The 16,480-nt window shown below is 41.2% G+C and overlaps 1 protein-coding gene across 4 annotated transcripts in view; it reads right to left on the bottom strand.

The window, feature by feature from the left end:
* Positions 1-914: 914 nt before the first annotated feature.
* tmem117 (transmembrane protein 117) overlaps positions 915-16,480 on the bottom strand; it is a 48,345-nt gene continuing 32,779 nt past the window's right edge. For 3 of the 4 annotated variants that reach the window (XM_004563784.5, XM_004563785.6, XM_076885995.1), the window contains 4 exons: positions 11,617-11,714; positions 9,836-9,995; positions 4,722-4,851; positions 915-3,693 (listed from right to left, as the gene is read on the bottom strand). In XM_004563784.5, the coding sequence (XP_004563841.1) occupies positions 3,032-3,693; positions 4,722-4,851; positions 9,836-9,995; positions 11,617-11,714 (1,050 nt within the window). In that variant the 3' untranslated portion in view covers positions 915-3,031. The remainder of the gene's footprint in view (positions 3,694-4,721; positions 4,852-9,835; positions 9,996-11,616; positions 11,715-16,480) is intronic. The other variant, XM_076885996.1, reaches the window with a different exon arrangement.

The raw sequence follows: 16,480 nt of genomic DNA, 5'->3' as shown, positions 1-16,480 counted from the left end.
TCATAATCGGCATCTCTTATTTAGACACAGCTGCACTTTGAGATAAAGGGTAAAAGTTGAAGAGCTCACAATAACTATATCCTGGTGTTTATGTCTACCATCCGTGTCATATAAATTTAGCAAATTCGCACAGTAACATTCGCCGATTAACACTAAATGCACAGTGGGCGACTGGCTCTCGTTCACTCTATAAATGTGATCCCTAACATTTGTAGGACTCTTTCAGTGCCTTTAAAAAATTTCGCAACATTCCTTTCAAAATTTCCTCTTGAATCCAGCGTGGCTCTGATCATCCGGCACTGCCATCCAGAGCCAAGCGGCGTGCATGGCAAAACAGCAAAGATGAAAAGCCGTACTGTGCCATAATTCTCTGTAACAAAGCACATTTTTTTTCTTCTTTAATATATTATCAATCATCTCAAGGCCCTTCAGATTTTTCTCTCAACCTCAATGGAGGAGTCCCAACACCACACTGGGAACCAATTCTGTCGGCAGTGAGTTCAGTTTTCATCCCTCAGACATTTTCGATCCAATCTATAACTCATTTACACGTAGACATGTTCTATAAACAAATCCCGCCGGGGAACAAAACAAGTAACAAATTCAAATTGTTTCCCACTGGCATAAATCAAACAACGGACAGGCTCAGAGGAGAACTCATGCTAATCTGAGCTGGGTGCTATGTGTATGCAGGCTACGTATTCGAGTGTCCTTGTGAAGAGATAGTATCATTATTTCTCCTGTTGCCCACATTAATTGGGTCAGCAGATGCAAGAAGCTTGACCTGCACTGTTGCTTGGCAACTATACTTCCCAAGCATATAGAAAAACTGAAAAGCAGAACTTAACTTGCGAGTTACTTATCGAGATCAGCAACCTTGTTCAAAAAGAATTAAGGAAAATGGTCAAGCGATACAGAATGTAAAAAATGTATTAATTTATTGGTAGCACAAGGTTCAACAGTAGTACAGTACACTGTGGAAACACAAAACAATCCCCTTTGCTTCAAAAAACAGAGAGGAACTTGTAGGAATTGTCAGTTATGCAGCACAACACAATGAAAACAGTCCGAACAAGACAAAGGCCTCACTTTTAACCCAAACAATTACAGCTGCATTCCAAACATATTAGAGCCCCTTCATGTCCAAAGAGGTTCTGCCCTTTGGTAAAACACTAATATCTAATGTCTTCACAGAGCTTTAATGTATAAAAGGATAATTACTAAACCAAAAGCTGCAAACCAATTATGCTGAATAAATTGACCTCTTCACAGAATGGCCTTTGTTGAAAAGAAGTGTAGCAGCAAACACCTACACACTTCACATGTGTCTGCACACACACACACACACACACACACGGACTGTTAAGTATAAAACATCATGTACAGACACAAGTGGACATCTCTCTCTCGCTCTGCTTCCAGTTCACACACACAAAAAGACAAATGCAGAAAACTCCACTGTGTAATGTTCTACCAGAACAGGACCTCAACCTTAAATAAAAGACATTTTAATTGTTTTTGTCATTTCAAAAATTAAAGATAAAAAAAATTTAACGATAATCCATTAATGTGAATGTAATTATATTAATTTGTACTGTAGATAAGTTTACAAAATGTAAGAAATCTGGTCATATTCTGTTACATGATGACTGCTGTGCCTTTCATTGGCAAACAAAGCAGACTATTTGAGAAATATCATATAGATATATGTCATAGTTTCTTATTTCTGCAGCCACAGTGTAATATTGTGCATTATATATCAATGCAGAGTACAACAAGAGCACATGCTATCTTGCGTTGTCTCGGTGCGTACATGTCTTTGTCTCAAATCATCACATTTTCTTGCAAATATGTTCAAAATACTGCATGATTGAGCATCTTTGGTCAAAAGCATGAGCAAGTTCATTATATAATTAACAACAAACTTAATTTAGATGGTTATTTTATTGTATAAAAAAACAAAAAAGAACATGTTTTTGGACCAAACACCCCCCAAACTTAGGTGTACAAACACTTTTACACATTAAAGCCAGTTTAAGCTAAAATGCTGCAGCTTTTAGTTATGTTTGAAATGAGGGTTTCTTTTACAGTAGGATAATGCACCTTTTCTTTCATGCAATAAAACAGGAAAGAAAATCTGCTTTTACAACCATTAGCTTTACATAAAGAAGCCCTGAGCTTTGGAGAAGTCACCGCTGCACTTCAATGGTTTACATTTATGTTTATGCCAAGGGCAAAAACCACCTTTTCTCCCTCTGTTGGTATTCAGTAAAGGTGCAGCAGCCGCATAAGCAATCATGAGGTGGCTTGCTGCTTAGCTATTTGATCTCTGCTGATTGCATTTATTATCTTTGCAACTAAAATCAAGTGAGGGTAAATGAGGAGGTCGTCACCGTACACCGATGGTCATAAACACAATTAAAACGTAGTAAGAGTGACATCGCATGAGAATAAATTAAAATGATAACGTTTCAGGATCAAATGAGGTAACATGATGTCGATATGAAAAGAGCATACAGTATGTCAGACATTAGTAAAGCAGATCCGGATGGTCACACAGGCTGTTTAGAATATGCTTTGCGTATCTGAATATGTGAAATATCAAGGCACTGCTGTAGTTATAACACTGTTTTGAAACAATAAAACTCCACTAACCAAAGGTCACATCTGTAGAAATAGTTCTCTGTTACAGGCACCCGTTAGTGTACCTTGACAAAATTGAATTAGGAAAATGTAAAATCCAAGGTAGCACCTGGTCAGTTGAGGTTTTGCAATGGATCTGCTATGTATCAGAATTGGTGCCATTTAAAGACTTTTAAAATGCTTTTGGTACAAAAATATATTAATATGACTGGAACAGCCATCAAGGTTAGGCTAGGTAAATAACACTCTGTCCTTCACTTGAAGAACTGTGTTAAAGATCCTCCTCTGACATCTCGTGCTGTCCTGAATAAACATGCTCGAGTTGTTTACCATTGATCATGTTGGTTCCAACCTGTCTGCAGGTGCAAAGTTTCAGAGGTTCGTCAAGTCACGGGGAGAATTTGTGAACATCGAAAGAGACTGCCGGTTCATCCTGCTCCGTGCTGTCGATCACAATGCTCGGATGTGTCTCTTGGGTTTCCATGGAAATCGTAGAGTTCGTAGAGGGTGTCGCTCCAAAGTGCGGCCCATCCACCGACAGAAGCATCGGCGTTCCCGATCGTTTGAGGCTATCGGTCATAGTGACATGTGTCTCCTCTGGCGTCGCGCCCATCTCCTTGCTGTACTCGGATGGCGACTTCCTCTTTATCCTCTCGTAACTCTTGTCTGGATTTTCTGTGAAGGTCTCGCTGTCCTGAAATCGACCAAACAGCCAGATGAAAAACCCAAAGAGTACGAACGCCACTAGGCTCGGAATAAAGGCCAGGCATTTCACATCCAAGCTGGCTCCAATGTAGCGGCTGTGGAGGAACATGTCCCGCTCCACGTAGGTTAAGTTGGTCCTAGGGTCAACGTTGGTGGAGCGCCACTCGTAGGTGAGTGTGCTGTGATTGAAGTCCTTGAGGGTTTCTGGCTCCTCCACTGTGAAGATCTTCTCACCAGGCCCAACATACTGCCCATATTCATAGGGCTTATAGAAGATCTGGTTCTTCCACATGTTAAGGTCCAAAATCAGCACGAGGAAGATGATACCATAGTTGAACCACTTACCTGCAATGAGAATTTCAACTTGGATTAGACCAGGCTTATATTTGAAAGCTAAGTAGCATGCACGCACTGTAAAGATGATTTAAAGCATATCCTCAACGATGTACCACACAAGCCTCCACCAAACATGGCTAAGCGGGCAGAGTCCATAGATGGATATGCTGTCACATTCATTAATCAGAAATTCCTCTCATTTTGCATGCAGATAGAGGTGGTAGCTCCTCCACGGTATCTCCTAACAAGATCACTATATTACCATGAGACAGCCCACACCACCACTGCCCAGGTTGTCTGATAGCAGGCAGATGTCGCCCCTGGTATATGTGACACTACTCCCTACCTTTCCCCGAGATATGATGCTAATAAGCTTTCAGTTAAACCAATCACGCCGCACCGGAGCCATTTCCATAATGCTTAATGGATATGCAATGCATTAAGGTTAACAACCTTCTGCGAACCACTGAGCCTTTGAACAGTTTAACATTTAGCTCAGGAACACTGGTTCGCCTCCCCTTGATAGTCATGACAGGCCGTGTTCATGTGGCAGAACCAAATAGAGAAACCAGTAGGACGGTTTTAAATGGGAAATACACTCATTTGCAGAGAACATTAAAGAGGCCGAGATGCGAGAGATGATGAGGGAAGCATCTCGCACATCAGGGAGGAACGCGAGGAACAGGAAACACAATCGAAGCGGCGTTGGCACCTGCTTTCCACAGAAACTACACATGTATTATAAATGGTTGCTTGTGGTTTAACCAACAAACACTTCCCCAAAGAAAGAAAGGAGTGGAAAAGTAGAGCAGCCACAGCACTTTTTTATTTTAAGTATTCACAATTCAAAAATAGGGCAAATTTATGTCTCCCTCATGGACATTTTCATTTCTTTCTGCTGCCTAATCCATTTCCAACAGCTGTAAAAAAATTAAAAAAAAAAAATAGAAAAAAAACAAAAAAACAGAGGTTCTCATTAAAAAAAAAAAAATGAAATAACCCCGTTCTTTGTCCGGAGGACCTGTATCTGAGTGTACCTGTGATATGAATGTGGTACTCCTCTTTAAAGATGCGCTTGCAGACAGGAAGCTTAACCTTCACATGTGTTGTAGACATTCCTGGCAGATTCATATCCAGGTCACCCATGAAGTGAGGGAACTCCCAGTCCTAAAACACGCACAAATACAACAGGTTTTGAAAATTTAGCTCGCAATTGTGATGCTGCCACCCATCTGAATACACTGAAGTGACCAATGTCAGCTCTGCATCATAGTTTATTGGATGCTGAACACTTCACAGAAGGCTTCAATATTAGCTAATATTAAGACTCAGTGGAGTCTCTTCATAAACTGACTGGAGGTTAAACGTGGTGCCAGCTACTGGAGACGGCAGACGAATCTGTGTGTTTACACGCATGTGGTGTGTACTCATGTGCCTGTGCACATGGGATTTCACCAGATTAAAAAAAAATATATATATATATATCAGCAGGCAGCTCAACATCAGCATCTTCCTCTGCCCCCGTGGTGTCACTTTTCTTTTTTGCAAATATGTAGTTTTATTGGGTGGCTAGTAGGTTTTTAGTGAAACTATTCACTATTCATACACAAAACATGATTCATTTATTAGGTGAAAAAAGTATTATTTCTTATTTTTTTTGAAAATGGAAAACTGTCAGTTCTACAGAGTCCTACAGCTTTGCATTTTTAAACCAGTGAAGTACTGAAGAACTTTTTTAGATTAGATTTTTTTTTTTTTAATCAAAATTTAACTGAATTCTAATTAATAAACAATATACACTCATCAGCCACTTTATTAGGTGCACACTGCTAGAGCTGGGTTAGACCTCTTTTGCCTTTAGAACTTCATTAGTTCTTCATGGCATAGATTTAACAAGGTGCTGGAAAGACTCCTCTGAGATTTTGGTCCGTATTAACATGACAACTTGAGCAGCTGTCAAATCTGTTACACCTGCGGATTTGACAAGCGCACATTGGTGATGCAAATCTCCCGTTCCTATCCCAAAGGTATTCAGTTGGATTGAGATACGGCGATTGTGGAGGCCATTTAAGTGCACTGAACTCACCATCATGTTTAAGGCTATGTTCACACTGCAGATCTTAATGCTCAATTCCGATTTTTGGATCAAATCCGATTTTTTTGTCTAGTTGTTCACACTACAGATAAAATGTGTCAGCAAACACGCTCCAGTGTGAACCCTCAAAGTGGCCCGCATGAGCAAAAGGAGAAGTCACACACAACGTGCTCTGTTTAGACCCAGAGCAAACACTATTGTTTGACTGATGGCCCTTAATATAAAGACACTTTTTGGACTTTACGTTTCCCAATTTTGCTTTAAGTTGTAAAGTTGTTTTGTTATTTACATATGGCCTAATAATCATTCTTATTGCTGTTTTAGAGAGGAGTGGTGCTTCATTTTTCCATCTCCCTAGTGAGTGTGGACGCTTCATCTCTTTGCTCTTTAAACGCTTTGCTTCTTTTATTGATTTTTATGCTGATTTTTTCCCTTTTTTCCGTATGAGCTTCAGTTTCACTAACATCTACACGGGATGGCCAGGAAGCGTCCGCGATGTCTTCTCCGGCGCTGATTATTGGCGTCTGTCTTGTGTCAGTGACGTAAAAAACAGATTTAATGCGACATGACCATTCAAACAGCAGTCGCTTTAAAACATCAAATCATCGGATTTGAAAATATCAGATTTGTGCTGTTCACATGATCGGATATGGGTCGCATAGGATCAAAAAAGTCGGATTTGATGCGCTTTCGCCTGCAGTGTGAACGTAGCCCAAGAAACCAGTTTGAAATGATTCATGTGTTACCCTGGTGGAGGCAGCCATCAGATGGGTACACTGTGATCATGAAGGGGTGGATATGGTCAGCAACAATACAGCTAGGCTTTGGCATATAAATGATGCTCAACTGGAACTAAGGGGCTCAGTCCATCCATCCATCCATCTTCTACCACTTATCTAGGTTAAGGTCAAGGGGGCAAGCCCAGACTTCCTACCTCTTCCAGCTCACCTGGGTGGACACCAGGTTGTTCCCAAGCCAGCCAAGACATAATCTCTCCAGCAAATTCAGAGACCTCCTCCCAGTTGGAGCCTGAAACACCTTGCCTTTGAGGTGTCCAGGAGGCATCAGATGCCCAAACCCCCTCAGCTGGCTCCTTTCCCTCCTTGAATTATCAGGGAGTCCTAAAACTCCTTGATAATTCAAGGAGGTGGTTTGTATGTTTCAGTGATCCCAGGAGCTTTTATGTCAGAGGAAATTTTTCCCTGCTAAGGTCTCCTAGATACAAGGCAAGAAGACATTTAGGATCGCCTCTATCCTAATGCTGAAGAATCAGGACCAGGCAATATTTTTCCAATTTTAGTGAGCCTGTATGAACTGCAGCCTCAGTTTCCTGTTCTTAGCTGACGGGATTGGCTCCTGATCCGGTTTTCTGCTGCTAGAGACCGTCTGCTTGAAGAGCATATTGTGCATTCAAAGAGGCTCTTCTGCTCATCTTGGTCATAACTAGTGGTTATTTGAATTACTGTTGCCTTCCTGACAGTTCAGAGCATTACATTCCATGTAAACCCTAGAGATGAACCCTAGATCACCAATTTGCAGGCCACCACCATCTGGAACAAACAGCCACACAACATTCAAAGTCTTTTAAAATCCCCTTTCTTCCCCATTTTGATTCTCGCTTTAAACTTCATCTTGACCATGTCTAAATACCTGAACGCAGTAGGCTTCTGCCAACCATTGAACAAGTGTCCCTAATGAAGTGGGCAGTGAGCAAAAATTTGCTTTTGTTATCAAAAAATTAAAGATCAAGTAATTTTTTTAAAGTAAAATCTAACCTAACAGTGAATACAGAGCCTTAAATTGTTACTGTCTGCTGTTCTGCTGCTGGAGACGATTCCTACTGTATGTCCGTGTTACGACACCATTTTAAAATGTATTTAAATATTTCTGTAATGAGTTACTTAAGATTATGAAAAGCATGGCATTAAAATGATTATAAACACAGATGAAACTAATGAAAGTCACACAGAGAGACAGAGAGAGGAAAATGTTATGAAACAGTTTCTTTCTGCTGAGCTGACTTAATCATTTTGCAAATTAGCTTTTGTCATAACTATTAGAGGGGAAAAAAACAAGGCACACATAATTTCAGATTAGCTCCATTTCCATTTGATTCTGTTATTTGCACAGAGCTTCTTGCTCTGCACGAAATTAACACATCTGAATTCACTACGTCCTCATGTGATCCAAGGTCTCCTGTGCCAATATCTATGAACAGAACAGCAAAACAATTTGACGAGAGCCCCTTGGATATTAATTAAGTCCTCCACTTTGCTTCCGTAGCTGCTGTATCGGTTGCCGTAGCACTTGCAGGCATGGCATTTAAACATTCCTACCACAAAATAATGAGTCTCTACAACAAATACAGGTAGAGTAAACTGGCAGGGTGTATCAACATCTTTCACATATGTAAATATGTATATACAGAAATCTGACATTTGGTTGCCAAAGAAAACCCAAAACAGCAAAAAGCCACAATTATATAAAAAATAATAATAATAAAAAAAGAAGATAAAACCCTGCTCGGAGGCAAATCCAGACAGGTCATTAATTGGAGCATTAATTAGCATGAGAACAAAATCACCCATCTTTTCTCATGGAGGCGTGAGATTAACTATGGCACAGATCCAGGATAGAGGCGAATGAAGCTGTTGGGAGGGCTGCGGCGGATGAATTTTTATTGACCGAAGGAATGTAGTGACGGCCGCCGGTGCGAGAGCCCTGTAACGGCACAAGCTAACTTGACCCATAAATAATTGCAGTAAATGTGCTTGCTGTACACCGCGCAGAAAATGAGCGGAGGCCTGTCGTAAACAAATCACTGCGAGCCGGGAATGATAAACAGCCAAGTTACAGTGAGTGAGCGTGAGCGAGAGAGTCGAGGGTCCAGAAACGGAGATGTCAAACACATCGTCCGGGAGTCGGTCAAGGAAGGCGAAAAAGCTGGCCTCAGCGAGACGCGAGGATGTTTGGGAGGAAACGCTTGCACAGTGTAAGATCAGCTACTGCTTTAAATCTGCATAATCACAATAATTGTGAGGAAAAGACCACAGCGTGAAGTAATTACTGGCTTGAGCAGCAAAAAGCCCTTCTTAAAATAATGAACTGTTTCAATAAATAAGTCTAGAAATCACTTTTAGTGTTACAGTTGTTCTAATACACAATACCAAGGGAATAATAATGGCGTCGGTGCCAGGATTCTGTGGAGTGAGGTATTTATAACACTGAAAAATGTCCTCCCATACATTTGCTGGCTCCTTATAATTACCATAATAAACAGAGTGGAAATATATGTTTAGGGGATACGAGATATTGGTATTGTAGGACGTCCTCTAATACCTGCTAACGAGCTCCAGTGAAATATGTTCATTAAACATTGGGAGGCGCTTTGCTGAATTAGGCTCAAGAAGCTCTGAGCAAATAGATGATTGGCCTGTGGTTCAGGCGCATGGTTAGCAGTGTGGGGGGAAACAAAAATCTCACAATCTTTCTCCTAAGCACACAGTATGTGTTTTTGGGTTTTTTTTCCCCCCAGACAAGCACATTTGCATATTCATGAGTGACTGACACAGGCTTTATTGATGTTCACTCTCCTGTGAGAGAGAGAAGACATTGGGTTGGGGGCGGTGGGGGAAGTGGGGACTCCAATCTTGTGAGTCATCATTAAACAAAATAAACTCGTCTCTAGGCTCATAGGGAGGTCTGGGAAACATGATGAAGACGGTAAAAGAGATTTTTTTAAAAAGTCAATTTATATTTAACACCACACCACACCTCTCTGTTTGTACCTTCGTATATAAACAGATATACATGTGTTTGTGTGTGTGTGTAAGTTTGTGTCCGTGCCAGCTGAGAGGGATCAACCGCCCTCGCACTGCTTTGTGCCGCAGTGCCTCATTGATGAATAGGAAGGAAAAAGGGGGAGGCAGAGGACCTGGCAAGGTAGGTAATAGAGTAAGCCAAGAGACATCCCAGCTTGCTTCTTTCTTTCTTTCTTTCTTTCTTTCTTTCTTTCTTTCTCCCCCCCCTTAAATTGGCCCCATGGGGCTGATCTACCTGCATAACAATGAGAAGGTCAAAGACCAAGATGAAGGAAGCTAGGAAGGCTCTGGAGACCTCATCACTGGGCAGGAAGCCTCGGTTCAGGTTGTCCCAGCTGATCCAGTCGGTACTGATGACCAGAACCACTACTGATGTCAGAGAGATGAGTACTGTCCTGCAGCACAGGAGAGAAGAGGAGCATGATAACAAGCATTAAACTTGAGAAAAAAAAGAACATCTAAATATTTTTTCTAAATTTCAGCCTAGATAGGTGCACAGTTAGCATCACATATCTCAGAACACAAACAACAGGTACGACAGCTACAAGAGAAGATCAATCTTGCACTGTTCGGTCTCTCTTCATGGACTCAATAATGCATTGAACCACACTCTTTTACCAAGATTTGACAAATAGCGTGAGTTTCCAGGAAGATGAATGTGCATAGACAATAACTGTGTCTGTTTGTGGATGCAGAGACAATGTAATTCAAAACTCTACTGCATACATATTTCCATGCATTTACATATTTAACATGAGCCAAAATATCACTTACCTAGAGAGGGCTTTTTGGGGGTTTTTTGCATTCTTTAACACTTCCCGCATTTCGTTCATGTCACACTGGGATTACTCTGCATTCAGTGTTCACTGAAAAATTTCTCAGCCATGTGAAGAGAGGCAATGTGACTTAGTATTATTCTCCACTGTGTATTTTGTCTCAATGTCACCCAGCGATTATTGTGCAGTTGTGTGCATTCTCACACCACACATCGGTTGGCTGCATTGCAGATAGTGACTGCCAGCTCATATCCCATTTCAGCTGTTTGAGAGATAAATTTTGAGGGGTTTTATTATTCCACAAGCGGCATTCCCTTCCCTCAGCACGGACGACTTTTGGCGCTGTCCTTTACAATTTGCAACGGCCCTTCAGCACATATTGACAAGACATATCCAGCGACGCATTTATCAATCACATTTCAAGCGCTGAATTTCAAACGATAGCCCATCAAATCTGGCATTGATTGTGACACGGATAGCTGAGGCATCCATCAATATAATGAAGGGCTGCAGAAAAGTCGCCGAACAGTTCGTCCGCCTGCATTCTAATTGCAGGTGAATCAATTCGGCGAAAAGGAAATGTTAAAACGCTGCGGCCAAATTCGCTTTGAAGTTTAAGATGTCTCGAGCTCTCTGTGTTCCTATTAACTAGATGTCAGACCTGTTTCAGTTTTTTTCACTTTTTTACAATGACCCCGAGATGAACCGCTGCAGAAGCTTTTACGTGAAATATCTGAATGACACGCTATGTCAAACTATCTGACAGCACCAAAGGACTTTTGTGAATGAATGCCGCTGGGACCGTGCAGCGGTGGTGTAGTGCATCTAAACAGGGAGTGGTTCTACTTGTCTGCTGAGTAAAGTGCGCATCAGACATGGTTTGCAGCATTTGTTTAGCACTTATTTCAGGGTCACAGCTTGTGGTATGAGTAAGTAAAAGCCGGGGCTATGGTTTGCCTGGAGACCTCGCTGTGTCCATTGATTTTCAGCCTGTTCTTCTAATTAAAGGTGCTGACACTGAGTGAGGGATGATTAACATGGCTATTGACTGTGTGTAACCCTGCAACACGCTGAACAGATCACATAACACGCACACATGCATGTACACACTCCTATAGAGCATTACAGGAAGACGTAGTATAATTCAAAGCTTGAGGAAATATTGATATCTTATGTGCATGCAGGTAAAGAAAAGCACAGTCTAACAGACATTCTATTTCAGTGTAAGAAAATGACATACCAGAAGAGGACGATCCTGTTGTTGCCTTGTTTCCAGAACCTTCTGGCAGCTTTGCCCCAGTCTGGGTAGTGCTGATCCTGGAGCATCATGTCTGTCACCTGTAGAAAGTAAAATAATGTAATAGTTCTCTGTGTGGGTTGGGGGAGAGTTGTTACCCTAACTGAGGAAGTTCAAGTGTCTTGAAATCTAGTTCACAAGTTACGGGCAGGCGATGCATGAGATTGACCTGTAGATTGGCCCACTGCCCGCAGTAATGCAGGCACTCGGCCCTGTTTTCACCGCAGCGGTGAAAACAGGGCTGAGCCAGAAGCTTTTGATTCACCAGTCCATCTACATTCCTACCCTCACACCAACTCTGGATGGTGACCGGAGGAACAAGGTCACGGATAAAAGTGACATAAATTTCCTCTGTAAAATGGCTCAGCTCAGGTTTACAGTGAGAATATCAGAGCAGAATCACTGCTCCTTTGCATCAAAAGGAAGCAGCTGAAGTGGTGTGGGCATCTCATCAGGATCATTCATGAATGCCTCCCTTTGGAGGAGATGCCGGGACAGAACTGTGTGTCTCATCTAGCCTTTGAGTGCCTCTGGGTCCTCTAGGATTAAAATGGCAAACACAATGATGTCAGGATTAAAATACTTAGGCTTCTGCCACTGCAACCCAACTTCTGATAAGCAGAAGAAACTGTCTGAATGGAGTTAGTGAGCAAACTGTCAAAAAAGTTACTGCATCCATCCATCTTCTTCCGCTTATCTGGGTCTGCATCATGGGGGCCTCCGTCTAAGCAAAGAAGCCCACACCTCCCTCTCCACAGCCACCTATTCCAGCTCATCCAGAAGGACACTGGGGCATTCCCAAAGCCAGGTCTACCAGAGGGCAGGCCCATGTTGCTCCTTCAGACTACATCTGGCTGAGCCCTGTCGACTAAGACCGAACCACCAGGTGCTCTAACTGTGCCCCTCCCTAAGGCTGGCTCCGTGGTTGGGCCCTGGTAACCCTGCCCCAGGCAGGGTAGTCATTTCCCATAGGTTCTCTTCAGAGGAGCATGGATAGATACAGCAAATGAAACCCAAGTGTTAATTGAAAATTTCAGAGGAGGATCGTAAAGATTTTTATATTTTTTTGTTGATGAAGGCAGGCTACCTGTTTCCCTAATGATTTGGGCTAACCACCTTCTAGATGTAGCTACATATGTAATGTACTAGAAAGCCATAAAAGTAATATGAATCATTTCAAAGTCAAAGGGAAACTTTGACTATGTCGTCTAAATTTTTGGGTGGTGCATAAATCTCTTATATCTTATTAGTGTTTTTGAAAAATATTTCTTTAGCAATCATAGATGTGTACACGTCAATATGACTCAAAAAGTGTGCTATATAAATGCCAGTCCATTTAGATAATGTTCAAGTGTTGCCATATTACGTGTGCAAACATTCTCAACAAACAATAAGAAACAAAGTATTAGCATTTCTTACTTAAAAGTTTCCATCTAGTGGAAATCATAATCAAACCATCTGGTTTATCAGGACATTTCAATTATACATATGCTAACTACTGTATATGCTAAACAAATAACAATGCTGCATGCTGCTCCAGAGTTACAAACTTACAGTGAAGGACATAATTCTGCCTCCTAAATATACATGTATGCGTGTACATGACTCTGTGCCCATAAATCTATGTTATTTGCAGACACTCCTTAACTCAACTCGTCATGTGTATAAAGGATCAATTTGTTCCTTTCCAACCTTTCCACCACCATGGGCAAGAGCAAAGAGCTGTCGAAGGACATCAGGGACAAGACTGTAGACCTGCACGAGGCTGGAATGAGCTACAAGACCATCGGCAAGAGGTTTTGTGAGAAGGTGACAACGGTTGGTTTGATTATTTAGAAATGAAAGATAGTGATTGATGGAACACCATCAATCGCCCTCAGTCTGGAGTTCCATGCAAGATCTTGCATCATGGGGTGAGAATGATCCTTAAAAAGGTGGTGGATCATCTCAAAACCACACAGGAGGAGCTTGTTAATAATCTGAAGGCAGTTAGCGGTTACACAGTCACCAAGAAGACTGTTGCTAACACAACACTGTGATGGATTGACAGTGCCTGAAAGGTCCCCCTGTTCAAGAAGGCACATGTGCAGGCCTGTCTTAAGTTTGCAGAACATTCAAACAATGCACAGAAGGTTTGGGAGAAAGTCCTATGGTCAGATGAAACCTAATTTGCTCTATCAACTTGACCTGCTGTATTTGGAGAAAGAGAAATGCCAAGTATGACCCAAAGATTACCATCCCCACCATCAAACACAGGGGAGGACCACTATGCTTTGGGCTGACTTCATGTCATGTACCATAAAAACTTGGACAAGAACCTCCTTCCCTCAGCCAGAACACTGAGGATGTCAATGTGTCTTCCAGCATGACAATGACCTAAAACATACCACCCGGGCAACAAATGAGACTAAAGAAGAACCACATTAAAGTCACTGAGTGGCCTAACCATTCTCCACTCCTCAATAGAAAATCTATGGAGGGAGATTTGAGTTGCCAAGCAGCAGCCAAGAAACCGAAAGGATTTAGAGAGTTTCTGCAAAGAGGAGTGAGTCTAAATTCCTCCTAAGACGAGAGTCAACCTTGTGACCAACTACAGAAAGTATCTTACTCCTCTGCTGCCAAAAAGGGTTTCTCAACTAAGTACTAAGTCATGGAAGGAATCAAACACTTATTTCACTCAGTGACGAGCAAATCAGTGTGTAACTTTTCTGTAATGGATTTTTTTCCTGGATTTTTGGTTAATATTCTCTCTTAATTAAAATGAAAGCACCATAAAAATAAAAAAAATAATAAGTCTCTAACTGTGCAAACTTACAAATTTGGCAGCTGATTAAATGCTTATTTCCCTAAACTGTATGACATGTTACTCTACAGGTATACAGTTTTGAATACTGAACAGATATAAAGTTGTGAATACTGAATGATTCATACTGAATAGCATTCCATTGTTGATTTACCACTAATGACTATGTGATTACCTTGAAACATACTCGCTTCTTTCAGTATTAATGTTGTGCTTCCAACAGCTAGGGAAATTGTTTTTACGCTGTCATCCTTAATGTCATTAAAAGTCAATTACGGGAGATCTTCTTTGCACGGCTGCAGAGTTGTGTCAGAAAGCATAGCGTCTAAAGAAATTCTTTATGTGGAGCTGCTGCAGAGGCAAGGTCAATTCGTCAATAAAGCACCTCACTGCAGATAGTGTGTTGGAGAAAGAATGTGAATCAGGGAATCGATGAGATGTTTCTGGCTTTGCACCATTTCAAAAACAGACACTTCCTGTTCACTCAACCAGTAAAGCTATACTGTAAATCTGCTATGCAGAGGAGACACAGAGGTCATCTTCAAAGTGCCTCATTGAATTAATCAAATGTAAAAAAAAAACAAAAAAAAACTTGGAGGGATTTTGGAATCAGCACTTCGTCTTGGCCTACCTGTGCCTCCCTGATTCACCTTCTCACTCGCTTCCTCCCCTGGCTCCCTTCTGACCACACTTTTACATTTCCCTTTCCCCTTCACCTGTTTCTTACCGACTACCTCCCTCCTCCTCTGCCTCCTTTTCTGTCTCTCCTTCCACCCGCTCTCTTTCTCTGCAGTATGTACTGTAGAATACTAATGTGACCGGTGAGAGAGCTTGTCAAGTTGTCTCAGCTGTGTGGATGCTGGTGTCAAAGCCCGCACTCCTCCCACCACAGGTAGTCCTGTCCCGCTGGAGCTCTCCTCCTCTTTTTATTTTGATAAATGAACAGAGGTAGGTTTCTTCTACAACACACTCTGTCCCTCCCTGTGCACCTATTGTTTCCTCTGACCCTCCTTACATCAGTCGCATGTTCCTCTGAGGGTTTGATAGCAGACTGAACTAGATTAGTGTGGAAAGCTGCATTGTAAGTGTGTGCCTTGATATGGCTGAGAGGATACACCTGACCTAGAAATTAGATTTTGGTACGTGAAGAATGGCTTCATTTGTATCTTGACCTGGTTGTAAACATGATTTATTAAATTATTATGATATGAACACAGCTAAAAGTAACCATGCTTGCAGCCATGCAAGGCTTATCAGATTTAAAAAAAAATTTTTTTAAACACTCATTGGGTCAAATACTTGGTCATCATTGCTGCTTAGAGGTTGCTGCTGTTAACCTTTTATTCTTAGCTCTGCACCGTCCGTCATTTGTCACAGATTTGTACAAAGTTTTAGGAAGGCTGAGTATTTAGGCTCACAATTTTTTTGTTATATTGACCAAACTTATAGTCTGGGAAGGTCTATCAGATATATGTTACCAGAATTTTGTTTGCCTTCTTCTATGATATGAAAATGATTAAATGTTTCATATCAGATATGAGAGAAAAACATTTCACTTTTATAAAATTATCAAAACCTATAAGCATACTTAGTGGGTTAGTAATTCAGCATAGTGTATTTGAGCAGTGCATGATAGTCTATATTATATTAAATACTTGATGCTCATTGTTGCTGCTCAGCTAATTTATGAAGTTAGGGCTCTTTTTATTCTTAGCTCTGTACCATCAGGCAGTTGTCTCAGATACACTGTGTGGAGTGGATAAAATAAAAAAAACAAATAAAAAAACGAAACAAAACCCAAACAATTATTATTTCTGCAGTTTATGACGCCCACGATACAGGCTAAAGGTCATTAGCTTAAGTACATGCTAATGTGAAATTAGATGCAAGCTAGTTAGCAAGCTAGCTATAAAGAGCAGCTACTCTAATGAAAAAGTTCTAAAATGTTACCAGGAAAACATTTCACAATATAATGCAGATGTTTTCACAAGAATCCCAAGTTTA

Source organism: Maylandia zebra, linkage group LG7 (assembly GCF_041146795.1).
Source record: "Maylandia zebra isolate NMK-2024a linkage group LG7, Mzebra_GT3a, whole genome shotgun sequence".
In the NCBI taxonomy this organism is placed as follows: domain Eukaryota; kingdom Metazoa; phylum Chordata; class Actinopteri; order Cichliformes; family Cichlidae; genus Maylandia; species Maylandia zebra.
This window is presented reverse-complemented; position numbering and strand designations above follow the sequence as displayed.